The 25,888-nt window shown below is 45.8% G+C and overlaps 1 protein-coding gene across 1 annotated transcript in view; it reads left to right on the forward strand.

Moving 5' to 3' along the window:
- Window positions 1-25,888, forward strand: part of LTBP3 (latent transforming growth factor beta binding protein 3) — a 282,983-nt gene that overhangs the window by 143,963 nt on the left and 113,132 nt on the right. Inside the window, exon 17 of the mRNA XM_063945201.1 lies at window positions 17,808-17,975. Within this exon, the coding sequence (XP_063801271.1) occupies window positions 17,808-17,975 (168 nt within the window). The remainder of the gene's footprint in view (window positions 1-17,807; window positions 17,976-25,888) is intronic.

Here is a 25,888-nt window from a genome sequence, read left to right on the forward strand (position 1 = left end):
TGGTGTTGAGTTTCCTAAAATCACATTGGTTTGAGCCACTTAAAACCGTGGATCTGAAATATCTCACGTGGAAAGTGGTCATGTTATTGGCCTTGGCTTCGGCCAGGCATGTGTCAGAATTGGCGGCTTTGTCATGTAAAAGCCTTATCTGATTTTCCATATGGATAGGGCAGAATTGAGGACTCGTCCCCAGTTTCTCCCTAAGGTGGTATCAGCTTTTCACTTGAACCAACCTATTGTAGTGCCTGCGGCTACTAGGGACTTGGAGGATTCCAAGTTACTGGACGTAGTCAGGGCCTTGAAAATTTATGTTTCCAGGACGGCTGGAGTCAGGAAAACTGACTCGCTTTTTATCCTGTATGCACCCAACAAGTTGGGTGCTCCTGCTTCTAAGCAGACTATTGCTCGCTGGATTTGTAGCACAATTCAGCTGGCGCATTCTGCGGCTGGACTGCCGCATCCTAAATCAGTAAAAGCCCATTCCACGAGGAAAGGGGCTCATCTTGGGCGGCTGCCCGAGGGGTCTCAGCTTTACAACTTTGCCGAGCTGCTACTTGGTCAGGGTCAAACACGTTTGCAAAACTCTACAAATTTGACACCCTGGCTGAGGAGGACCTTGAGTTCTCTCATTCGGTGCTGCAGAGTCATCCGCACTCTCCCGCCCGTTTGGGAGCTTTGGTATAATCCCCATGGTCCTTACGGAGTTCCCAGCATCCACTAGGACGTCAGAGAAAATAAGATTTTACTCACCGGTAAATCTATTTCTCGTAGTCCGTAGTGGATGCTGGGCGCCCATCCCAAGTGCGGATTGTCTGCAATACTTGTATATAGTTATTGCCTAACTAAAGGGTTATTGTTGAGCCATCTATTGAGAGGCTCAGTTATATTTCATACTGTTAACTGGGTATAGTATCACGAGTTATACGGTGTGATTGGTGTGGCTGGTATGAGTCCTACCCGGGATTCAAAATCCTTCCTTATTGTGTCAGCTCTTCCGGGCACAGTATCCTAACTGAGGTCTGGAGGAGGGTCATAGTGGGAGGAGCCAGTGCACACCAGATAGTACCTAATCTTTCTTTTGGAGTGCCCAGTCTCCTGCGGAGCCCGTATATTCCCCATGGTCCTTACGGAGTTCCCAGCATCCACTACGGACTACGAGAAATAGATTTACCGGTGAGTAAAATCTTATTTTCTCTAACGTCCTAGTGGATGCTGGGGACTCCGTCAGGACCATGGGGATTAGCGGCTCCGCAGGAGACAGGGCACAAAAATAAAGCTTTAGGATCAGGTGGTGTGCACTGGCTCCTCCCCCTATGACCCTCCTCCAAGCCTCTGTTAGGTTTTTGTGCCCGTCCGAGCAGGGTGCAATCTAGGTGGCTCTCCTAAAGAGCTGCTTAGAAAAAGTTTTTAGGTTTTTTATTTTCAGTGAGTCCTGCTGGCAACAGGCTCACTGCATCGAGGGACTTAGGGGAGAGAAGTCAACTCACCTGCGTGCAGGATGGATTGGCTTCTTAGGCTACTGGACACCATTAGCTCCAGAGGGATCGAACACAGGCCCAGCCATGGAGTCCGGTCCCGGAGCCGCGCCGCCGACCCCCCTTGCAGATGCCGAAGATGGAAGAGGTCCAGAAGCAGGCGGCAGAAGACTTTTCAGTCTTCCTGAGGTAGCGCACAGCACTGCAGCTGTGCGCCATTGTTGTCAGCACACTTCACACAGCAGTCACGGAGGGTGCAGGGCGCTGGGGGGGCGCCCTGGGCAGCAATGTATAATACCTTTTTATGGCTAAAAAATACATCACATATAGCCCTTGAGGCTATATGGATGTATTTAACCCCTGCCAGATCTCACAAACTCCGGAGAAGAGCCCGCCGAAATAGGGGGCGGGGCTTATTCTCCTCAGCACACAGCGCCATTTTCCTGCTCAGCTCCGCTGTGAGGAAGGCTCCCAGGACTCTCCCCTGCACTGCACTACAGAAACAGGGTAAAACAGAGAGGGGGGGCACTTTTTTTGGCGATATTACTATATTTAAGCTGCTATAAGGATACAACACTTATATAGGGTTGTTCCCATATATATTATAGCGCTTGGGTGTGTGCTGGCAAACTCTCCCTCTGTCTCCCCAAAGGGCTAGTGGGGTCCTGTCTTCAATAAAGCATTCCCTGTGTGTCTGCTGTGTGTCGGTACGTGTGTGTCGACATGTATGAGGACGATGTTGGTGTGGAGGCAGAGCAATTGCCGGTAATGGTGATGTCACCCCCCAGGGAGTCGACACCAGAATGGATGGCTTTGTTTATGGAATTACGTGATAGTGTCAGCACATTACAAAAATCAGTTGACGACATGAGACGGCCGGAAAACCAGTTAGTACCTGCCCAGGCGTCTCAGACACCGTCAGGGGCTGTAAAACGCCCTTTACCTCAGTCGGTCGACACAGACCCAGACACGGACACTGAATCTAGTGTCGACGGTGAAGAAACAAACGTATTTTCCAGTAGGGCCACACGTTATATGATCACGGCAATGAAGGAGGCTTTGCATATCTCTGATACTACAAGTACCACAAAAAGGGGTATTATGTGGGGGGTGAAAAAACTACCTGTAGTTTTTCCTGAATCAGAGGAATTGAATGATGTATGTGATGAAGCGTGGGTTAACCCAGATAGAAAAGTGCTAATTTCAAAAAAGTTATTGGCATTATACCCTTTCCCGCCAGAGGTTAGGGCGCGCTGGGAAACACCCCCTAAGGTGGATAAGGCGCTCACACGCTTATCAAAACAAGTGGCGTTACCGTCTCCTGATACGGCCGCCCTCAAGGATCCAGCTGATAGGAGGCTGGAAACTACCCTAAAAAGTATATACACACATACTGGTGTTATACTGCGACCAGCCATCGCCTCAGCCTGGATGTGCAGTGCTGGGGTGGTCTGGTCGGATTCCCTGACTGAAAATATTGATACCCTGGATAGGGACAGTATTTTACAGACTTTAGAGCAATTAAAGGATGCTTTTCTTTATATGCGAGATGCTCAGAGGGATATTTGCACTCTGGCATCGAGAGTAAGTGCGATGTCCATATCTGCCAGAAGAAGTTTATGGACACGACAGTGGTCAGGTGATGCGGATTCCAAACGGCATATGGAAGTATTGCCGTATAAAGGGGAGGAATTATTTGGCGTCGGTCTATCGGATTTGGTGGCCACGGCAACTGCCGGGAAATCCACCTTTTTACCTCAGACCCCCTCCCAACAGAAAAAGACACCGTCTTTTCAGCCGCAGTCCTTTCGGTCCTATAAGAAGCGGGCAAAAGGACAGTCATATCTGCCCCGAGGCAGAGGAAAGGGTAAGAGAGGGCAGCAAGCAGCTCCTTCCCAGGAACAGAAGCCCTCCGCGGGTTCTGCAAAGCCCTCAGCATGACGCTGGGGCTTTACAAGCGGACTCAGGAACGGTGGGGGGTCGACTCAAGAATTTCAGCGCGCAGTGGGCTTGCTCACAGGTGGACCCCTGGATCCTGCAGGTAGTATCTCAGGGTTACAGGTTGGAATTCGAGAAGTCTCCCCCTCGCCGGTTCCTAAAGTCTGCTTTGCCAACGTCTCCCTCAGACAGGGCGACGGTATTGGAAGCCATTCACAAGCTGTTTTCTCAGCAGGTGATAGTCAAGGTACCCCTCCTACAACAGGAAAAGGGGTATTACTCCACGCTATTTGTGGTACCGAAGCCGGACGGCTCGGTAAGACCTATTCTAAATCTGAAATCTTTGAACTTGTACATACAAAAATTCAAGTTCAAGATGGAATCACTCAGAGCAGTGATAGCGAATCTGGAAGAAGGGGACTTTATGGTGTCCCTGGACATAAAAGATGCTTACCTGCATGTCCCAATTTGCCCTTCACATCAAGGGTACCTCAGGTTCGTGGTGCAAAACTGTCATTATCAGTTTCAGACGCTGCCGTTTGGATTGTCCACGGCACCTCGGGTCTTTACCAAGGTAATGGCCGAAATGATGATTCTTCTGCGAAGAAGAGGCGTATTAATTATCCCTTACTTGGACGATCTCCTGATAAGGGCAAGGTCCAGAGAACAGCTGGAGGACGGAGTAGCACTAACCCAAGTAGTGCTGCAACAACACGGGTGGATTCTGAATTTTCCAAAATCTCAGTTGACCCCGACAACACGTCTGCTGTTCCTGGGAATGATTCTGGACACGGTTCAGAAAAAGGTGTTTCTTCCGGAGGAGAAAGCCAAGGAGTTATCCGAACTTGTCAGGAACCTCCTAAAACCAGGAAAAGTGTCTGTGCATCAATGCACAAGAGTCCTGGGAAAGATGGTGGCTTCTTACGAAGCAATCCCATTCGGCAGATTCCACGCACGAACTTTTCAGTGGGATCTGCTGGACAAATGGTCCGGATCGCATCTGCAGATGCATCAGCGGATAACCTTATCGCCACGGACAAGGGTGTCTCTTCTGTGGTGGTTGCAGAGTGCTCATCTGTTAGAAGGCCGCAGATTCGGCATACAGGACTGGGTCCTGGTGACCACGGATGCCAGTCTGAGAGGCTGGGGAGCGGTCACACAGGGAAGAAACTTCCAGGGAGTATGGTCAAGCCTGGAGATGTCTCTTCACATAAATATACTGGAGCTAAGAGCGATTTACAATGCTCTAAGCCTGGCAAAACCCCTGCTTCAGGGTCAGCCGGTGTTGATCCAGTCGGACAACATCACGGCAGTCGCCCACGTAAACAGACAGGGCGGCACAAGAAGCAGGAGAGCAATGGCAGAAGCTGCAAGGATTCTTCGCTGGGCGGAAGATCATGTGATAGCACTGTCAGCAGTGTTCATTCCGGGAGTGGACAACTGGGAAGCAGACTTTCTCAGCAGACACGATCTACACCCGGGAGAGTGGGGACTTCATCCAGAAGTCTTCCACATGATTGTGAACCGTTGGGAAAAACCAAAGGTGGATATGATGGCGTCTCGCCTCAACAAAAAACTGGACAGGTATTGCGCCAGGTCAAGAGACCCTCAGGCAATAGCTGTGGACGCTCTGGTAACACCGTGGGTGTTCCAGTCAGTGTATGTGTTTCCTCCTCTGCCTCTCATACCCAAAGTACTGAGAATTATACGGCAAAGGGGAGTAAGAACGATACTCGTGGCTCCGGATTGGCCAAGAAGAACTTGGTACCCGGAACTTCAGGAGATGCTCACGGAAAATCCGTGGCCTCTACCTCTAAGACGGGACCTGATTCAGCAGGGACCGTGTCTATTCCAAGACTTACCGCGGCTGCGTTTGACGGCGTGGCGGTTGAACGCCGAATTCTAAGGGAAAAAGGCATTCCAGAAGAGGTCATTCCTACACTGGTTAAAGCCAGGAAGGAGGTGACTGCACAACATTATCACCGCATTTGGAGAAAATATGTTGCGTGGTGTGAGGCCAGGAAGGCCCCCACGGAGGAATTTCAATTGGGTCGATTCCTACATTTCCTGCAAACAGGATTGTCTATGGGCCTCAAGTTGGGGTCCATTAAGGTTCAAATTTCGGCCCTGTCGATTTTCTTCCAGAAAGAATTGGCTTCAGTTCCTGAAGTCCAGACTTTTGTAAAAGGAGTACTACATATACAGCCCCCGGTTGTGCCCCCAGTGGCTCCGTGGGACCTTAATGTAGTTTTGGATTTTCTCAAATCCCATTGGTTTGAGCCACTCAAATCGGCGGATTTGAAATATCTTACATGGAAAGTAACCATGCTACTGGCCCTGGCTTCAGCCAGGAGAGTGTCAGAATTGGCGGCTTTATCGTATAAAAGCCCATATCTGATTTTCCATTCGGACAGGGCAGAACTGCGGACGCGTCCTCATTTTCTGCCTAAGGTGGTGTCAGCGTTTCACCTGAACCAGCCTATTGTGGTGCCTGCGGCTACTAGCGATTTGGAGGATTCCAAGTTGCTGGACGTTGTCAGGGCATTGAAAATATATATTTCAAGGACGGCTGGAGTCAGAAAATCTGACTCGCTGTTTATACTGTATGCACCCAACAAGCTGGGTGCTCCTGCTTCTAAGCAGACGATTGCTCGTTGGATTTGTAGCACAATTCAACTTGCACATTCTGTGGCAGGCCTGCCACAGCCTAAATCTGTCAAGGCCCATTCCACAAGGAAGGTGGGCTCATCCTGCTCGGCTGCCCGAGGGGTCTCGGCATTACAACTCTGCCGAGCAGCTACGTGGTCGGGGGAGAACACGTTTGTAAAATTCTACAAATTTGATACCTGTAAGGATAATATCTCTGAACCACCTCGATGTGATGACCTCTTAGGTACCCGTGAGAGCAGCTCTTAACACAAAGAGTAAACACGCAGCTGTTGGTTAAGAATCACTCTCCTTTATTAGGGGCCGAACAGCTTGTTAAAAAGGACAGGATATATGGGTGTATACAATACGTGCAAGAACATAATAGGTTAAGGAAGTTAACTTACGACACTACATGCAGGATATCATACAGCGGAAACATGGAATGCATGAGGGCACCACGAGCTCTATGTCCTTATAAGGACTTCCGTACACGGACAGGGGTACGTGCTGAAACTAAAGAGCAGTCAGTACATAGTTTCAGTGTGTGACGTGGGAGTAGCTTCATAAGGTTATGGGGACCTTGAGACGTCTTTGTCTCTGTAGCAATAGCAGTGAGTAGAGAACACAGACCCTTTAACCCTTCAATCCCCTCTTAGAATCATACATTTAAATGATATGATTCTTCTCACTAAACTCCTTATTCCTATATTTGGCAAGGTACTGCTTGTAGTCTTCAGGGGAATTTACGTGTGCAGGGGCAATGGATTCATACATAAGTGTATTCTCAATACCTTTGGTAGCAAGCTTTCTGCAACATGGTATGATGCAAAACACAATAACACATATAAAAATGAGAATAATCAATATAAAGATTCCCAATTGTACAAGTGCTTGTCTCCAGTTCTCAAACCATCCAAAGTATTGGCTCTAGGGGTTATCAATGCCGGAATTCTTTTTCAGCTCAATGGATAAATCCTCTAACCTTTTAATAGCTAAGGTAACCTTACCATTGGGACCTGTGTTATCTGGTATGTAGGTACAACATCCTTCTACCCTTTTTATATACACGCATGTTCCACCCTTTTCTGCTAATATCATATCTAGGGCCATACGGTTTTGGAATGTCATCTGGGTAGTGGATTCCAACTGTTCAGCTACTCCTCCCAAGGCATCTCTGGTGTCGTTAATGAATCTCTGCTGATTATAATATATATAGTTAATCCAAGCAACATTCTTATTAACAGTTATTATAGGGATTAAAGATTCAAAACCTGCAGCAACTTCATCTCTAGCTTTAAATTCATCAGGAACTCCTCTAGGGATTCCTATAGCATCAATATATACATGAGGGTCAAAGCTACCTTCTGGTTTTTCCCTTTTTCTTCTTTTGGAAACTACAGTAGGAGAAGGTGGTTGCTCATCTTCTGAGAGAATATGGAGAGGCATGATTACTTTAGCCAATGCACACTCTCCTTGCCATGAGGTGTCTAACTTTGTTCTTAACTTCATGTCCCCACAGACATAGTAGATATCTCCTAGGGATTTAGTTTGGTTAACTAGGACAGTAGTCCTTCTCTCTGCACAATATCCTGGGGGGAAAGTTTTCAAATTTCTACCCGAGGTGTCATTGGATACATAACAAGTGTAATTACCAGGGTATATAGTTATGGTGTTACCTGGGTTGGGATTCTTAGACAGTATGGGGTATTCCTTTTTCCACATTTCACATTTACTACTGTTGGTTTCTGTGCCATTGTAAAGGCTGAAGAAACAACCTTCTTGTGATACTGGGATATTTAAAGGCACAGTACCTAAATGCGGTCTGGATTTACCACAGACATAACAGTTACTTTTATTGTGTTTGTTGGCACTATATTTCATCCATTCTAACCAGAAATTGATATCAGAAAAGCCTGTTTCTATGGCCATGGTGTCTTCAAAGGTGGGGTTATCAATGGCTATTATATCATTAAATGTGGTGATGTGAGGCCTGATTGGATTAATTTGGGAACTAATTTTGGGTTTATACTCTGAGTTATTAAACATATCCTTTAGGAAGAATTGTTTCCTGGATGCCCCTATCTGTCCATAGTGACCTAGGACGTAAGTGTCGGCATCCGTGGGTTGTGGGTGCCTTATACTTATAATAAAATGACTGTTACATTTATCCCTTCTATAAAGAGTGAGTCGGGTAAGCAATGATTCCCCGTTTTTATCCTTTTTTAGAGCTGCCTCAGGGGGCTGATATCCCCAGCTAATTCCCGAATTCCACCCCACAGACCCCCAATAGTCACAATTATGTCCCCATTGATTACTGGTGACACAGATATAGGCTTGCTCTACACCATTAGGGGTGCCATACTGATCACATCCCCATGTCCATCGTTTGGAGATACAGGGGTCGATGGTACAATAATCTATTATGTAGGTGGCTACTTCAGTATTAGAGGAGTTATACCAAAAAGTATATGTGCCTGCATCTTCAGTTATGGCCACCTCAGTATAGCTTGTGGGCAAAAGGTTAATAAGGATGGCTAGAGTGGTGAGTAGTCCTTTAATTATCATGTTCATCTGTATTCGCGTGTTGGAGGTCAGGGCTGTCTGCCCCCGTTCGTACCTCGTCCTGTTGGAGGTCAGGGCTGTCTGCCCCCGTTAGTACCTCTCTCGAACTTCCTTCTCGGTCTGGTCTAGGTACGTTCTTTACTCGGGATGCATGGATCCAGGTAGGCCCCTCTTTGGTAAGGATCGCTGTTCTGGTGACTGCAACAACCTCTGTCTCTGGACCGTATGCAAAATCTCCTAGTTCCTTGTTCCTGGGAAGAATCTTAACAATCACTCTGTCTCCCACCCGGAAAGGGTGAGTTGGTTCCTGTGGATTAGAAGGATTTTTACGAACAACATCATATTCAACCTCACTCAGTTTGGTTATGAGGGATCTAACATATTCTTCCCTAATCTGATCTAGGTCCCCCTCTTGCACTATCATGGGTTTCTTTGCCCAGGGTGTGGGGAAGGGTCTTCCCATGAGTATTTCAAAAGGGGAGTATCCCAAAGTCTTCTGTGGGGTCATTCTGATTTCTGCTAGGATAATAGGAAGGACTTGCTTCCACTTGTGAAAGGTACCTCCTGTGGCCTTCCTTAATTTGTCCTTTATGGTCCTATTCATCCTTTCTACGACCCCTGAACTTTGCGGGTGATACGGAATATGAAATTTCCATTCTATCTGTAGGGCTTTTACCAAGGCCTGTGTGATCTTTGCTGTAAAGGCTGCGCCTTTATCACTATTTATCTGTAACGGGCATCCCCACCTAGGGATGACTTCATGAGTTAGAGTTCTTGCTACAGTTTTGGCATCTTCTGCTTTTGTTGGGAATACCTCTGGCCATCGTGAGAACATGTCCACTATAACCAAGGCGTATTCCTGTTTTCCTTTACCTGGTATATGTGTAAAGTCAATTTGCAAGTGTGTAAAGGGTGTGGTGGGGTACTCAAGATGCTGATGTTTGGCCTTGTTAGGGTTGTTAGGGTTATTGCGTAGACAGGTAATACATCTACTGACATACTGATCTACCAATGTTTTAACATCTGTGATATAAAAGTCTTTGCTTAAAAGTATAGCTGTGGTGCTTTTGCTATGGTGTCCTACCCCATGGTAGTGAGCAATGAACAAAGGGGCACTTGATTGTGGTATGCATGGTCTCCCCTCTTTGCAGATCAATCCTGTTTTAGGATTTTTCTGCAATATAGGGAATACCCAGTCATCTAAATCTTTTGGGGATGCTGAGGCCTGTAATTCAGTTATCAGATATTGATCGTCAATCACAGGAGGTGTCATGACGGTCATATGTAACTGGTTAATGGCTTGCAGTGCTGCTTCTTTGGCAGCCTTGTCAGCAAGGGCGTTACCTTTAGATATGTCATCCTTGCCACCCGTGTGAGCTCTGCAATGCAATATTGCGACATCGGAGGGCAGTGTGATGGCATGGAGTAAATCTGTGATGAGTTGTGCGTGGGAAATTCCTTTCCCGTCGGCTCCCACAAACCCTCGGCGGGCCCATATCATACCATGATCATGCACCACGCCATGGGCGTATTTGGAATCTGTGTAAATTGTAACAGGTTTGTCTTGGTACATTTGGCAAGCTCTTGTAAGGGCTATGAGCTCTGCTGCTTGTGCTGACTGGTATGGGATAGGTTTGGCTTCTAGGATGTCATTTGGGGGGCGTACAACAGCGTAGCCCACCTGGTATGTAGAGTCATTGGGTCTGCTACATGAGCCGTCCACAAAAACATGGTCAGAACCTGGTATTGGTACAGGGGACATATCCAGTCTTGGGGAGGTCTCTGACTCTATTGATGTAGAACAGTCATGGTCATCAGGTATGTCATCTTGGGGACCCTTTAGTCCTAGAAGTGCATTAAGAATGGGTGCGGGGCCTGAGGATGCGTTTGCATACTTAATGGTGAGTGAGGGGCTTCCTAGTAGCAGGACCTCATATCCACTAAGACGCTGGGCTGACATGTGCTGTGTATGTAACCCTTTAAGTATGGCCATCACATCATGGGTTGTGTGAAGGACAGTGGGGTGTCCCAGGGTGAGTGTAGTTGCCATCTCAGCCACCATTGCACAGGCCGCCAATGCCCGAAGACAGGCAGGCATACCTTGGACCGACACAGGCATTACTTTAGAAAAGAATGCCACGGGGCGCAGTTTACCTCCATGTTCTTGGGTTAGTACCCCCGCCATGGTTTTACAGTTGTCCCTTGCATATAAATGAAATGGTTGTACATAGTTTGGGAGGCCCAATGCCGGACTTTTCATCAACATACATTTTAAGCTTTTATATGCATTTAACATTTCTTGTGACCATTGTATCTCTCTAGGTTTGTCATTGAGTGTGGCTTGTCTCAAAATATTATCATAGTAGGAACAGTCAGATATCCACTGTCTGCAATAGTTTATCATTCCCAGAAAAGATAGCATTTCTTTCTGAGTGGTTGGGCGGACCAGACCCAATACAGACTGAATGCGCTGTGGACTGACTTTCCTTTCCCCCTTTGTGAGGACAAAACCTAGGTAATCAACATGCTTTTTACACCATTGCATTTTTGTCTTTGACACTTTGTGTCCACATTTACAGAGCCAGTTTAACAGTGATAAACCATCCTCTCGGCATGCCTCCTCTTTTGAACTACAGATAAGCAGATCATCTGCATACTGTAGCAGGACGGAACCATAGGGGGGGTGCCAGGGTTTTAAAGTGGCTTGGAGCACGATGCTGTACACGACAGGGGAATCAATACAACCCTGCGGTAATCGACACCATGTTAGCTGCTGGCCCTCAAAAGAAAATGCAAATAACAGTTGTGTCTGAGGGTCCACTGGTATGCTGAAAAATGCATTTTTCAAATCAATTACTGAGAAGTAAGCAGCATCTACAGGGATGGCTGAGATGAGTGAGTTCACATCGGGTACAATGGGAGCAATGGGGACAATCAGTTGGTTTATTGCCCTGAGGTCCTGTACAAATCTAATAGTACCATCTGCCTTGGGTACTGGATTAACTGGTGTGCAGTATGGGGACACAACGGGTTTGAGGATGCCTTGTCCTAAAAATCGCTGCACCATAGGTCTAAGACCCTCTATTTTCTCTCTGGACAAAGGGTATTGTTTGTGATAGATTGGCTGTGCATCGGGCTTAAGTGTGGCTTTGTACGGTGTGCAGGATATTAAGCCTGTGTCATAGGGCCCGTCTGACCATATCTGCGGGTCCACAGTGTCTAATTCAGGGTACAGGTTAGAGGTTTCCCACATGGGTAAGTGTGGCGATGTGATGTCTATGCCGCTACCTGATTCAGATGGGCTGATTGTGATTTCTAATGCATTGAGAAGGTCCCTTCCCAATAGGTTGATTGGACAGTCAGGTATTACAGTGAATATGTGTCTCCCCATGTAGTGGCCTTTTGGGGTCTCTATGGGGAGGGCAATCGTGATGTAAGCTCTTGTGGGTATCCCATTGATTCCCATAGAAGGAGCAGTCCTTTCCAGGGGACCATTGTAGAGGTCCCTACACAGAACGCTGGTAGTAGCGCCGCTGTCCACCAGGAACGGGATGGGTCTTCCATCCACAATCAAGGTGGCAAGCGGCGGCTGTCTCCAGTGCTCCGTGACCTGGGTAAAGGCTGGGATACCCTCCTCCGGGCCCCGTCAACGGGTTTGTCCCTGCCAGTCAATCTGGAATCGGGGAGCGTCTCTGGGCTGGTTGGTCTGCATGGGGGCCGGGGTCTGTCGGGGCTTGCTTGAGGGATATGGACAATCTCTAGCCCAGTGATTATCCCTTCCACAATTATAGCAGCATGTTTGTCTTCTGGCTGGGGGTCCCACAGGGGCCCTCTGAGGTAGGCTGTCCCGTGGGGGACGGAAAGGTCGGTTCTGTCTCCTAGGGTGATTCTGAAAATTGTGTGAGGGTGTGGTGGCAGTATTTTTCCTCATTTCAAAACAGCCTGCTGCCATATAAATGTTTTTCAAAATCTTTAAAATTATCAGAGGTCCAACTGGAAACACTCTGTTTTACAGTTAATGTCACGGATGGCAACAAGTTGTTTACAAATGTAGAAATGAGTAAGTTGTCGGTATTAACTAGGGTGAGACCTGCCTCCTCTGACCAACACTTTTTAAATCTCTTCCAGAATTCAGTCACATTCTCACTAGGTTTCTGTTTGCAAGCTACTGCTACTGGGAGAGACGAGCGGGTTTTAAACACTGCGTCCATATGTTCACTCAGTTCATCCCACATTTTCTTTATGCCGTCCTGTGTATTGAGAGGGTAATTAGTGGCAGTCTGATTAGCCGTTGCTATAGGGGTACTAATTGTGGGCACCTTACTCCAATCCCACCCGTTATAATGATCTATGACCCCGTCTATGATAAGTCTCATGTCTTCCTGTGTGAAACTACGTCCCTTACAAGCCTTTTTTAAGTAAGCGATGCAGCCCTTGGGTGCTACCGTAGGTTTGGGACAGTTCTTAATAATTCTGTCTAAATCTTCAACCTCAATAGGTTTTTTTTAATAGTTGATCACCCACTGTCATGAAAGGCATGTGTGTCTCCGTCCCCTGTGCACCGCCGTCCGCCCCTGAAATGAGTCTACCGGACCGGGTATGTCCAGGACTAGTGATTTCATTAGTGACAATTGTGGAGTCCGCTGACTGACGAGTGGTTGCAGAGGCGGAGCGAGGGGGTGAGAGTGAGATGGAGATGGATGATGACTGAGGTGGCTGGGGCGGGGGGGCAGATGGCGGGGCTGGAATAACTGCAGAGGACAGGGCTAGTATTAACTAGGGTGAGACCTGCCTCCTCTGACCAACACTTTTTAAATCTCTTCCAGAATTCAGTCACATTCTCACTAGGTTTCTGTTTGCAAGCTACTGCTACTGGGAGAGACGAGCGGGTTTTAAACACTGCGTCCATATGTTCACTCAGTTCATCCCACATTTTCTTTATGCCGTCCTGTGTATTGAGAGGGTAATTAGTGGCAGTCTGATTAGCCGTTGCTATAGGGGTACTAATTGTGGGCACCTTACTCCAATCCCACCCGTTATAATGATCTATGACCCCGTCTATGATAAGTCTCATGTCTTCCTGTGTGAAACTACGTCCCTTACAAGCCTTTTTTAAGTAAGCGATGCAGCCCTTGGGTGCTACCGTAGGTTTGGGACAGTTCTTAATAATTCTGTCTAAATCTTCAACCTCAATAGGTTTTTTTTAATAGTTGATCACCCACTGTCATGAAAGGCATGTGTGTCTCCGTCCCCTGTGCACCGCCGTCCGCCCCTGAAATGAGTCTACCGGACCGGGTATGTCCAGGACTAGTGATTTCATTAGTGACAATTGTGGAGTCCGCTGACTGACGAGTGGTTGCAGAGGCGGAGCGAGGGGGTGAGAGTGAGATGGAGATGGATGGTGACTGAGGTGGCTGGGGCGGGGGGGCAGATGGCGGGGCTGGAATAACTGCAGAGGACAGGGCTAAGATGTCCTCGTCTGTTAAAGATGGGTAAAGGCGGTTGTAGGGTGGGGGACAGATGTTGTTAGTTAACTTTTGAAATCTGTCTTTTTCTTTTGCATGAAGTTGGGACTGAGTGTTGGATCTGTTCTTAGTCCTGACCTTTCTTGGTTTATCCTGCCAACGAGGGGCTATGGTAAGCCACTGCTCTCCCCCCGCCCGCATATATGTCATATCCCATTGAGGATCGTGGTCATACCACGGCCAAGCTTCCTTGTCCTCAAGACATAAGCCCTTCACCATATCCATATAAAATGGCAAGTTTGACCCGTCTCTGGGAAAGGGATCGGGACTTTTCATGGCTTCTGTCCAGCCAGCTAGGTTGTCTAGCCAGGGATTAACAAGGTAGTAGTTTGTAGGGGAGACACGAGCAACATATTCCTTGCAGGTCTCTCCCGGGAGGGGAGGGGGGTATTCAGTCTCTTTACTCTGGTCTGATCCCATATTACCAACAAGTAACTAACGTATTTTAAGGTGAAGCAACAACAATCCTATCATAAAAACATAGACTGTTCCGAACACACTGTCATATAATGCGCGTACACTTACCACCCGCGCAATATATTTCTAAAAGAATTCACAAATAACAGGGAAGGGGAACAATAGTCTATGTATGCATTCAGCTGATCTGATCATAGATCATTGGTAACATGTGGGAGTGCATATTCCCTACACAAACTACCGGGAACAGAAAACAACAACAGTACAACAATATTTGTCACAAATCAACTTTTAAATGTACTTAGAATCACTGTAAACAACAATGTCCTCTGACACTCAGCGTCCGTGCACTTACCACCCGTTCACTGAGTGTCCTTAATAGAAAATTACAATATGAGTACTTATAAGACAGACATACAAATATTTAGGTGATCAAATCGAGGAGGCGTTGTTACGTGGACCCCTGGTCCTTCTATGGTATCCCTGATACCTGTTTATGACGCCTTAAATACGTGGACCCCTGGTCCTTCTATGGTATCCCTGATACCTGTTTATGACGCCTTAAAAAAAATCCTTTACATAAAACTACGTAACATTAAGTCCCGGACTTAAATATTACCTTGTCACGTGTTCCCGGAACACGGAGTGAGTTCAGATCCAGTAGATGGTCGCAATCCCTTAGCGGACAAGACAGACAACAAAATTCTCTATCTTACCGATCAGGGGACGATCGGCTGGATCCCGGACGAGCCCCCAGATTGTAAGGATAATATCTCTGAACCACCTCGATGTGATGACCTCTTAGGTACCCGTGAGAGCAGCTCTTAACACAAAGAGTAAACACGCAGCTGTTGGTTAAGAATCACTCTCCTTTATTAGGGGCCGAACAGCTTGTTAAAAAGGACAGGATATATGGGTGTATACAATACGTGCAAGAACATAATAGGTTAAGGAAGTTAACTTACGACACTACATGCAGGATATCATACAGCGGAAACATGGAATGCATGAGGGCACCACGAGCTCTATGTCCTTATAAGGACTTCCGTACACGGACAGGGGTACGTGCTGAAACTAAAGAGCAGTCAGTACATAGTTTCAGTGTGTGACGTGGGAGTAGCTTCATAAGGTTATGGGGACCTTGAGACGTCTTTGTCTCTGTAGCAATAGCAGTGAGTAGAGAACACAGACCCTTTAACCCTTCAATACCCTGGCTAAAGAGGACCTGGAGTTCTCTCATTCGGTGCTGCAGAGTCATCCGCACTCTCCCGCCCGTTTGGGAGCTTTGGTATAATCCCCATGGTCCTGACGGAGTCCCCAGCATCCACTAGGACGTTAGAGAAAATAAGATTTTACTTACCGATAAATCTATTTCTCGTAGTCCGTAGTGGATGCTGGGCGCCCATCCCAAGTGCGGATTGTCTGCAATACTTGTACATAGTTATTGTTACAAAAAAATCGGGTTGTTCTTGTTGTGAGCCGTCTGTTCAGAGGCTCCTACGTTGTCATACTGTTAACTGGGTTCAGATCACAAGTTGTACGGTGTGATTGGTGTGGCTGGTATGAGTCTTACCCGGGATTCAAAATCCTTCCTTATTGTGTACGCTCGTCCGGGCACAGTATCCTAACTGAGGCTTGGAGGAGGGTCATAGGGGGAGGAGCCAGTGCACACCACCTGATCCTAAAGCTTTATTTTTGTGCCCTGTCTCCTGCGGAGCCGCTAATCCCCATGGTCCTGACGGAGTCCCCAGCATCCACTACGGACTACGAGAAATAGATTTATCGGTAAGTAAAATCTTATTATTTGTTTTATAAACTTAACCAGTGCCTTTGCAGCTACTGATACAAGGAGGGGGAGATTAGAGAGTAAGGGGTCTATTCATGAAGCAATTAAAAGAGTGGAGTAGTAAGCCAGTGGAGAAGTAAGCCATGGCAACCAATCAGCTTTTAAGTAACATTTGTCAAATGCATTCTATAAAATTATACGTAGAAGCTGATTGGTTGCCATGGGCAACTTCTCCACTTTTTTCACTGCTGAATAGACCCCTAAGGGGGGTAGGTTCTGGACAAATGGAAATTCCATCAAGTGTGTGCTTTGGGTAGAGAAGGGATCAGGAGAGCGGAAAGGTGACAGAATGCACTAACAAAAGGCACAGATGCCACAATGTAGAAACGGGGGCAGAGTGAGAGAAACAAAGAGGGGAATGGGCACACATATGGAGACTTACCTCTGCTGTAAGCAGGGAAGGAGGAACTAGTTTCTTGACAGACTACTCTCTCCTCTGAGATCCTGCGGTCATTAGAGAGAAAAACCTGCTACAGTGTGGCAGTGTTACATTGCAGCTCAGTCAAATCACAGTAAGTGATCAGGAATCATCTTCCAGGAAAAGGATGGAGTAAAGTAAAAGGGCAGTGCTGGGTGCAAGTGCTGCACTGTTTAAACTAACCATATAGGCTGAATCAGTATCTCCTGTAGCCAGCAGCACCATAATCCATGCTAAGCCTATTGCTCTAGATAAGGCAGTGCGTGGACCATGGTGCTGCTGGCTCAAGTATGAGTGGGTTCTGGAAGCCCTCCTAGGTGCACCCCTGCTGATCCCCATCACTTACTATGGCTTTATTGCATTATTATTTCATAGCATATTACATGAGAGAAAACCCTTCCATCTCTTACTAAGCATGAACCATATTGCACATTTCATGCCCTCTCCTTTCTTTTCACAGATAGAGCTCTAGTTCATGATTGTTGGAATTCAGTAGGTTGCAAGCATGTATTGTTGGCAACGCTAGCTCACTCTTCCATTGATATCAGCTTCTTACCCTTATGTCACATTAAAATGTAATTCGTTATACCATACCTAAAATAAAATAGGAGCATTAAATGTTCCTTGATTAACCACTATCCTAGAATCACTTCTTTTAGGTTTCCCACCGGCCACAGCGCCAGATCACACCTAGGTGTGACAAGGAGAAACGTTTCTCGTATGTCAAGTAAATTTAGGTAATAAGGAACTAAATAATTTTACCCCGGACTTTATTACTAGATGCACATCATCACATTCATCAAGTAGGGTATAATTTATTTCCTTTTTAGTTTATTACTGGAATCAATGAGGTGGTTTGTCCTCCTGATAGTCCTGCAATATGAAGCTGTATTAGGCATGTTGTGTAACTGTCCTGGAGATTATTGTTCACTCTGATATCTCTCCCATGAATTCTCCCTCCATCTTCATTATACCAGAGGTCTCTCAAGGTTTGGAACTCAGAGATTGCTTCCTAAGTCTGGACGACACCCTGTTCTGTGACAGTGTTCTCGCAGTGAACGTAACACGAGAGCAGTGCTGTTGTTCATTAGGAGCCGGATGGGGTGACCATTGTGAGATCTACCCATGTCCTGTGCACAGCTCAGGTACATCCACCTTCAATCTCTTTGTCATTATTTTCTTATTAATTTTATGAAAATCTCTTATTTTTATATATTAAGGGGGAGATGTACTAAGCCTTATATGTACTAAGCTTAGAAAAGTGATAATTTCACTGTGATAAAGTACAAGCCAATCAGCTCCTAACTGCCATGTCACAGGCTGGGTTTGAAAAATGACAGTTAGGAGGTGATTGGCTGGTACTTTATCACAGTGAAATTATCACTTCTCAAGGCTTAGTACATCCCGCCTACAGAGTGGTAAAATGGAGAGAGATAAAGTACCATCCAATCAGTTCCTAACTAATTTTTCTAACACAGCCTATGACATGGCAGTTAGGAGCTGATTGGCTGGTACTGTACTTTATCTCACTCTACTTTATCACTCTCCATGGCTTAGTACATCTTCCCTATGTATCTCACATCTAAAAAGATTTGATAGAAAATGTACTAATGCACTACTGTAAAATGATATACAGGTGATGGGGAATGTGGGCTAAATGACAGTAGAAATTAATGTAAAGACAGAGATGGGACATTGACAACAATGTTTTGCAAACATCAAAGTTTTGAGGAAGATGTTCCACAGAATAACTTAATATACATAAAGCTACTTTACTTAATATTGTTTGACTACTGTATGTATTTTAAACTATTCTGTGCTGCCCCCAATAGTGCAGTGCCAGCTACACATATGCCCCCAATAGTGCCAAATACTCATATGCCCCCACAGTGCCAGATACACATATGCCCCCAGTAGTGTAGTGGCAGGTACACATATGCTCCCACGGTGCCAGATATGCCCGCACGGTGCCAGATACACATATGACCCCACAGTGCCAGATACACATATGCCACCAGTAATGTAGTGCCAGATACACATATGACCCACAGTGCCAGATACACATATGACCCCAGTAGTGTAGTGCCAAATACACATATGCCTCCAGTAGTGCAACTCACCATTGTTGCTGCTGCCTGGGGCCGGATGTGCAGTGTCACTGTCAGGGAGAGGAGAGCGGAGCACGCACCTCTCCTGTCCTCAGTCTGGTCTCCTGCGGCGGCCTGTATCTCAAATGAAGCGCTAGTCCGTGAGCCAATCAGAGCTTGCGGCACAGCAGTGGCGTCTCCTGATTGGCTGCTGGTCCACAAGCTCTGATTGGCTCACGAACCGGCGTTAGATTGATTAACTCATAGGAAGAGAGACTGGTCACCGGACTGACTGGGCAGGAGAGGGGCTGGAGAGAAGACGCAGATGCGGCGCTCTCTAATCCTCGACACAGTAGCTGCAAGGTGGCGGCCCGGCGGTACTGCATACCAGCTGGGAATTTCCCACTGTACGCAGTACCGCCCCGTCCCACCATACTTGCAGCACTGCCCGTATTTTACTATTAGGGGTATATTTACTAAAAGTCAATTTGGGTCGATATTGATTAAGTTTTGGTTGATGTATGGTCGACTTTTGATCGATTTTGTGTTTTAGGGTCTAATTCACACATTTACTAACAAATGATTGTTGACATTGTTTAAAAAAAAAATCATCTGTAAGTAAATGTGGATTTAGACCCTGAAATACAAAATTGACCAAACATCGACCCAGATCGATTTTTAGTATATACCCCTAAATCCCACATTTACTAACAGATGATTTTTGACATATTTTTTTAAAAGGATGTCAAAATACATCTGTGCATGATTTAGACCCCGAAACACTAAAATCGATTGAAAATTTACCCAAGTGGACTTTTAGTAAATATACTCTCTTAATTCTTTGTATTTACATTCTTAGTTATATTAGTGTATGTGTGTTTGTTAATAAACTGTTTAAACTTAAACCAGTCTTGTTGTAAGCTATCTTAGAAGAACTAGTGGAATAGCCTCCCATCAGAGGTGGTAGAGGCCAAGACTGTAGAGCAATTTAAACATGCTTGGGATAGGCATATGAATATCCTTACAAAGAATTAAGGTTCAAAAAGGGTTGAGACTGCCTAAAGGATAAAAAAGGGGCAGACTAGATGGGCCAAGTGGTTCTTATCTGCCATCAAATTCTATGTTTCTATGTAACTACAGGGTGAGTCTCCCATATCCTTAATTCTAAAATCCAAAATATTCAGAAATCCAAAATGTTTTAAGTGTTACTGAGATAGTGACTCTTCTGCTTTCTGAAGCCGCAGTGTACACAAACTTTGTTTCATGCACATAATAATGAATAACATTGTATAAAATTACCTTCAGGCTGTATTTATGAAACATAAATACATTTCGTGTTTAGATGGGTCCTATCCACAAGATACAGTATCTCACTATGATATGCATATTTCCAAAATACAGAAAAATCTGAAATACAAAATATTTCTGATCCTAAGCGTTTCAGATATGGGAGACTCAACCTGTATATAATTCAGTTGGAATTTATACATTTATTTGTATACTGATTAATATTTTAATTCCTCCTGTAGTGTCCACAGATTATCCACATGATAAACTTTGGGATATGATGTAGCGTCAGTGGATTGCCAACAACGATCAAAAGCTTTCGGCCTCCCAGAATGCAACGGGCCAGTCCACTATATCCCCGCCCCCTGCCTCAGGCAAGTTAGGTTTTTTTGGGTGCAGCAGGAGCCGGACCACGATCTTTGGGCTGCTGATTTTGGCAGCAATAAGCTTGTTCTTTAATTTATTTTTATAGTCTTTATAGTCTCGTCTTTTTGAGCGAGTTTTCTAAAAAGCGTCTTACATGCACCTTAGAAAGAGTCACTCCAACAACTCTCCGCCGGGTCGTGACAATACTTACCCACGTGTATAGTGCTGTTTTGATGGGCATCTGTGTAGGATGTACTAGCAAGTCCAGCTGATGTTACCAGGCTGTGGCCGGAGCGGTAAGGCATCAGTTCCGCCAGTTTCCTCCGAGTTTCCTGCCATGAACTGATTTCCCGCTTCCGTCTGAGACGCTGTGTATCTAATGGACCCAGTCGCAGCATAGGCGGCTGTGTGACTGCTGCGTCAGTGTTCACTTGGGCGTCTGTGTTCACTGTAGGTTCACTGGGTGTTTGTGTACACTATCGGTGTCTGAATCCACTCAGTGTTCACCAACGTATTGATCGATCCTGGAAGCGGGGGTGAAGTCTCCCTGTATCCCACTCTCCTGAGCTGGGTGATACAGCACTAAGTCTCTACCTACCATTAAGTACGAGTAGTTGGATAAGTGCCTGATGCATATGAGTCTGTAAACTATTGCTGCTGTTTCTTTCGCTGTGCGACTGAATACGTTTAAAGTCATATATAAGGTAATGCAGTAATATGTTTCTCCTACATACTTGAAATGTATCTGTAGTTGAATATGTGCTCATATTGCTTATTATACTAATTGCTTATTATACTAACCTGTGGCTGATTGCTAGTGTTATTGCTGACTTTACTATTTTTGTCAGTTTCTGTGTATATACCGAACCTCAATGCTGGTGCAAAGCAGGGAGGGAACGGATTGTTAGTCACTTTAACAAGTTTTAAAGTGATTTCAGTCACAAATTGTGTAGTTAACACTGTACAGGTGTGTGATTTGTTTATCATGTCTAAGAGAGGCAAGGGTGAGAAGGATACACTCTCCACAGCAGCACCAACACTGATTTCATGTTTGTCTTGCAAAGCTGTGTTAACCTCTCAGGATCTGGTTCAGAATGGATTATGTGCAAATTGTGTTAGTTTTCACCAAAGCGTCCATAATAATCCAAAGCAGGCACAGGTTCAAGTTGAACCCCCGTGGGCTTGTTTTGCACAGACATTATCCAATATAGCTGAGCGGATAATGCCAGCTTCTATACCAGGGATAGGTTACCCTGTTAACTCTTACATGCAACATTCCCCCTGGGGTTTATCAAATCCAGTTCAGGAATCTGCAGCCTTTCAACAGAAACAGTCTGAGCCTGTAGAAAGTAAATCACACAGACATGAAACAACATCTTCACAGTCTACACATGTTTCAGATGGGGACTCGTTGGATGATGAGGATTCATCACATTCCAGGTCTGCAAACAGAGAAGGATGAAGGTCTCAGCTCAGTGGATATACCTGAGCTAATTAGTGCTATGAAAGCCATTGTATCCTTAGAGGAGGCAGCAGAGCCTTTGTAAAAGTCTATCGAAGCTGTGTTTAAACATCCCAAAGCAGTCAGGACTGAATTTCCTGGGTCAGAACAGCTGACAGAGATTATGCAAAAGGCTTGGGTAACACCCAGTAAAAAGTTTAGAATTCCATTGAAATGGAATTCCCATTTTCCTCTTCCATCTGGGGACTGTTTAAAAAGGGAGGTGGCTCCCAAAGTAGATACACATGTCATTCAATTGGTGCGAAAATCTACATTGCCTCTGCCTTCAACATCATTAAATGATGTTACGGATAGGAAAACAGATGGTTATTTAAAAACCATTTTCTCCTTGTCAGGGGCAATTGTAAGACCAGCCATGGCTTCAGCCTGGATGGCAAAAGAAGTTTTGGCATTGGATGATGATCTTTCATTGGCATATAGAGAGTAAAAATACCATATTGCACATATTAAAACAGGTGCCTATTTTTATGGAAGAAGCAGCCTTGGATATTGGTACTATTGCCTCTCAAGCATCAGCAGTAGCAGCTTGCAGAGCTGTTTGGCTACGTACATGGAAGGCTGACTCAGATTAAAAGAAGGTTCTAGAGTCTTTGCCTTCCACACACAAATCCAAACCTAGATTTCCAGCTTTTCGGCCCTTTCGGACCCAGGCAAAAGCTAGGGGAAAGGGTTATGGCAAACAGTCTGACAAGTCTGGTAAGACTAAAAAGCATTGGGCTACCAGAGAGCCTGCTTCCAAGCAAGAAGATAAGCCACTAGCCTGATGGTGCAGGCCTCCACCTGGGAGATCCCAGGGCGGGAGGCCGACTTCTTCATTTTGCACAGATCTGGCAGCAGTCCACCACAAATGCCTGGGTGCAAGAAGTGGTATCTCACGGTTATGCATTTGCCTATAAGAAACACCCTCCACAAAGGTTTTTTTTTACCAGCCCGTCTTCAGTGGAATCGAAGGCCAGGGCTTTGCAAGAGGCAGTTCAGAAGTTGCTTCAATCAGGAGTGATAATTCCAGTTCCTCCTGCACAACGAGGACAAGGTTTTTATTCCAACCTCTTTCTAGTTCAGAAGCCAAATGGGTAAATCCGGCCCATATTCAATCTCAAAGTACTGAATAAGTACATTTGGGTGCCTTGGTTTCATACGGAGACTTTACGTTCCATTAGTTTGGCCATGGACCCGAAGGAATTTATGGTATTCCTGGATATACAGGATGCTTACCTGCATGTTCCTATAGCACAGTCCCATCAGTGCTATCTCAGGTTTGCTATCCTCCAGCAACACTTTCAGTTCCAGGCCCCACCATTTGGACTGGCCACAGCTCCAAGAGTGTTCACCAAAATTATGGTGGTAAAGGCGGCTTATCTCTCTCGGCAGGGGATAAAGATTTTTCCATACCTAGACGATTTATTAATTCTGGCACAATCTCTGGGATTGCTTCAGTGTCATCTGCAACAGACAATAGCTTGTTTGCAGAGACATGGTTGGCTCATAAATTGGGCAAACTCGTCCCTGGTTCTCTCACAACGGATGACACACTTGGGGCTGCATTGAATTTGGGTATTCAGAGAGTAATTTTACCCCTGAACAATATATCCAAAATTCAGTCGAGGATTCAGGAGCTGCTACACAGTGAAAGGGTATCCATTCATGCAGCGATGTGTGTGATGGGATCTATGGTGTCGACATTTGACATGGTGGAGTATGCTCAATTCCGCTCGAGGCCTCTACAATGTCTGATCCTTTCCAAATGGAATGGGTTACATCAGACAATAAAAACTCAGACTATGGTCCTTCCTCTGGAAGTAAGGAGGTCAATAGCCTGGTGGCTACAGACATCCCATCTGAACAAAGGGAGACCCTTTTGGATCTCAGATTGGGCGGTTCTGACAATGGATGCCAGGCTTCAGGGCTGGGGTGCAGTGTCAGAAAGAAGTTGCTTTCAAGGGCAGTGGACAAAAGAAGAAAGTCGCCTGCCAATAAATATATTGGAACTTCGGGCCATATATATAGGACTCAAGCAGGCGAAGGACAGTCTTCAGGGGAAACCAGTTTAAATTTGCTCGGACAATGCAACGGCAGTAGCGTACCTCAATCATCAGGGAGGAACTCGCAGCCAAAAAACGATGAAGGAGGTAAGGCGCATGCTAAGATGGGCAGAACTTAATCATCCAGCCTTGTCCGCAGTGTTCATTCCGGGAGTCCTAAAACTGGGAAGCTTATTTTCTCAGTCGACACGCCATTCATGCAAACTAATAGGCTTTACACCCCGAGGTCTTCCAGACTCTGGTGGACAAGTGGGTTTTACCAGAGATAGATCTCATGGCTTCCCGTCAGAACAACAAAGTTCCCGCATATGGGTCAAGGACAAAGGAACCCAGAGCGACCTTTGTGGATGCCCTGTCAGTAAGATGGGACTTTTGTCTGGTCTATGTGTTTCCACCGATCGCCCTGTTGCCCAGGGTGATGCGAAAGGTAAAACAAGGAAAGGGCGCCGTGATACTAATAACTCCGGTTTAGCCCAGAAAACATTGGTACACAGAGCTGCAGAGGCTGTCAGTGGATACTCTGCTCCTACTCCCTCAACGTCCAGATCTACTGTCTCAGGGTCCTTGCTATTACAAGCACTTGGATCAGCTGTCTTTGATGGCGTGGCTCTTGAGACTTCCGTCCTCAAACAATGCTCAGAGCAAGGAAACCATCCTCAGCTCGCATTTATAACTGAATATGGCAAGCCTATATTCAATGGTGCAGTGACAGGAAATTTGACCCTAGGTTTTTCAGAGTTTCCAGAGTCTTAGCATTCCTTCAGGTAGGAATGGACAAAGGTCTATGGGTGGTTTTGTTGAGAGTTCAAGTGTCAGCATTGACTGTATGGTTTCAAAAGCAAATTGCTAACTTACAGTTTGTTTGCACTTTTTTCCAAGGAATGCTTCACATCCAACCTCCTTTTGTTCCTCCTACAGCTCCTTGGGATCTAAGTCTAGTCCTAAAGGCGCTTCAAGTTGCCCCATTTAAACCACTGAAGCAAGTGGATCTTAAATGGTTGACAGCTAAAGTTCTCTTTCTACTGGCTATTGCTTCAGCTGGAAGAGTTTCAGACTTAGGGGTATTGTTATGTCGCCCTCCTTTCTGATATTTCATCCAGATAGATCGGTTCTCAGAACCAAATCTGGTTGTCTTCCTAAGGTGCTGTAAGAAATTCCACCTTAACGAAGAAATTGTAGTACCGGCTTTTCAAGGGCCGAAACTTTCGGCGGGAGATGCATCACTGGACGTAGTCCGTGCGGTAAAGGATCTACGTGGATCGTACCAGTGCCATCAGAAAAACCGACACTCTCTTCGTTCTCTACAGATTTCACAAGAGAGGATGGCCTGCTGACAAGCAGACACTGGCGAGATGGCTTCGGATGACGATTTCAGAAGCATATTCTCCAGCTGATCTAACTGTTCTGGCTAATGTCTCTGCTCACTCTACTCGTAGGGTAGGTCCATCATGGGCAGCACAACGTGGTGCTTCAGCTAAACAGATATGTAAGGCAGCCACATGGTCTTCCATTAACACATTCATTAGACATTATGCCTTTGATACCTTTGCCTCTCAGGACGCTGCATTCGGAAGAAGGATTCTCCTGTCCAATCAGGAGTGTCCCCTCAACTAAATTTGCTTTGGGACATCCCAATGTTTATCTTGTGGATAATCTGTGGACCCTGCAGGAGAAATACGTAGTTATGGTAGACTTACCATCGATAACTCTATTTCTCATAAGTCTACAGTATCCACAGGGATCCCACCCTGACG

Source organism: Pseudophryne corroboree, chromosome 11, assembly GCF_028390025.1.
Source record: "Pseudophryne corroboree isolate aPseCor3 chromosome 11, aPseCor3.hap2, whole genome shotgun sequence".
Taxonomy (NCBI): domain Eukaryota; kingdom Metazoa; phylum Chordata; class Amphibia; order Anura; family Myobatrachidae; genus Pseudophryne; species Pseudophryne corroboree.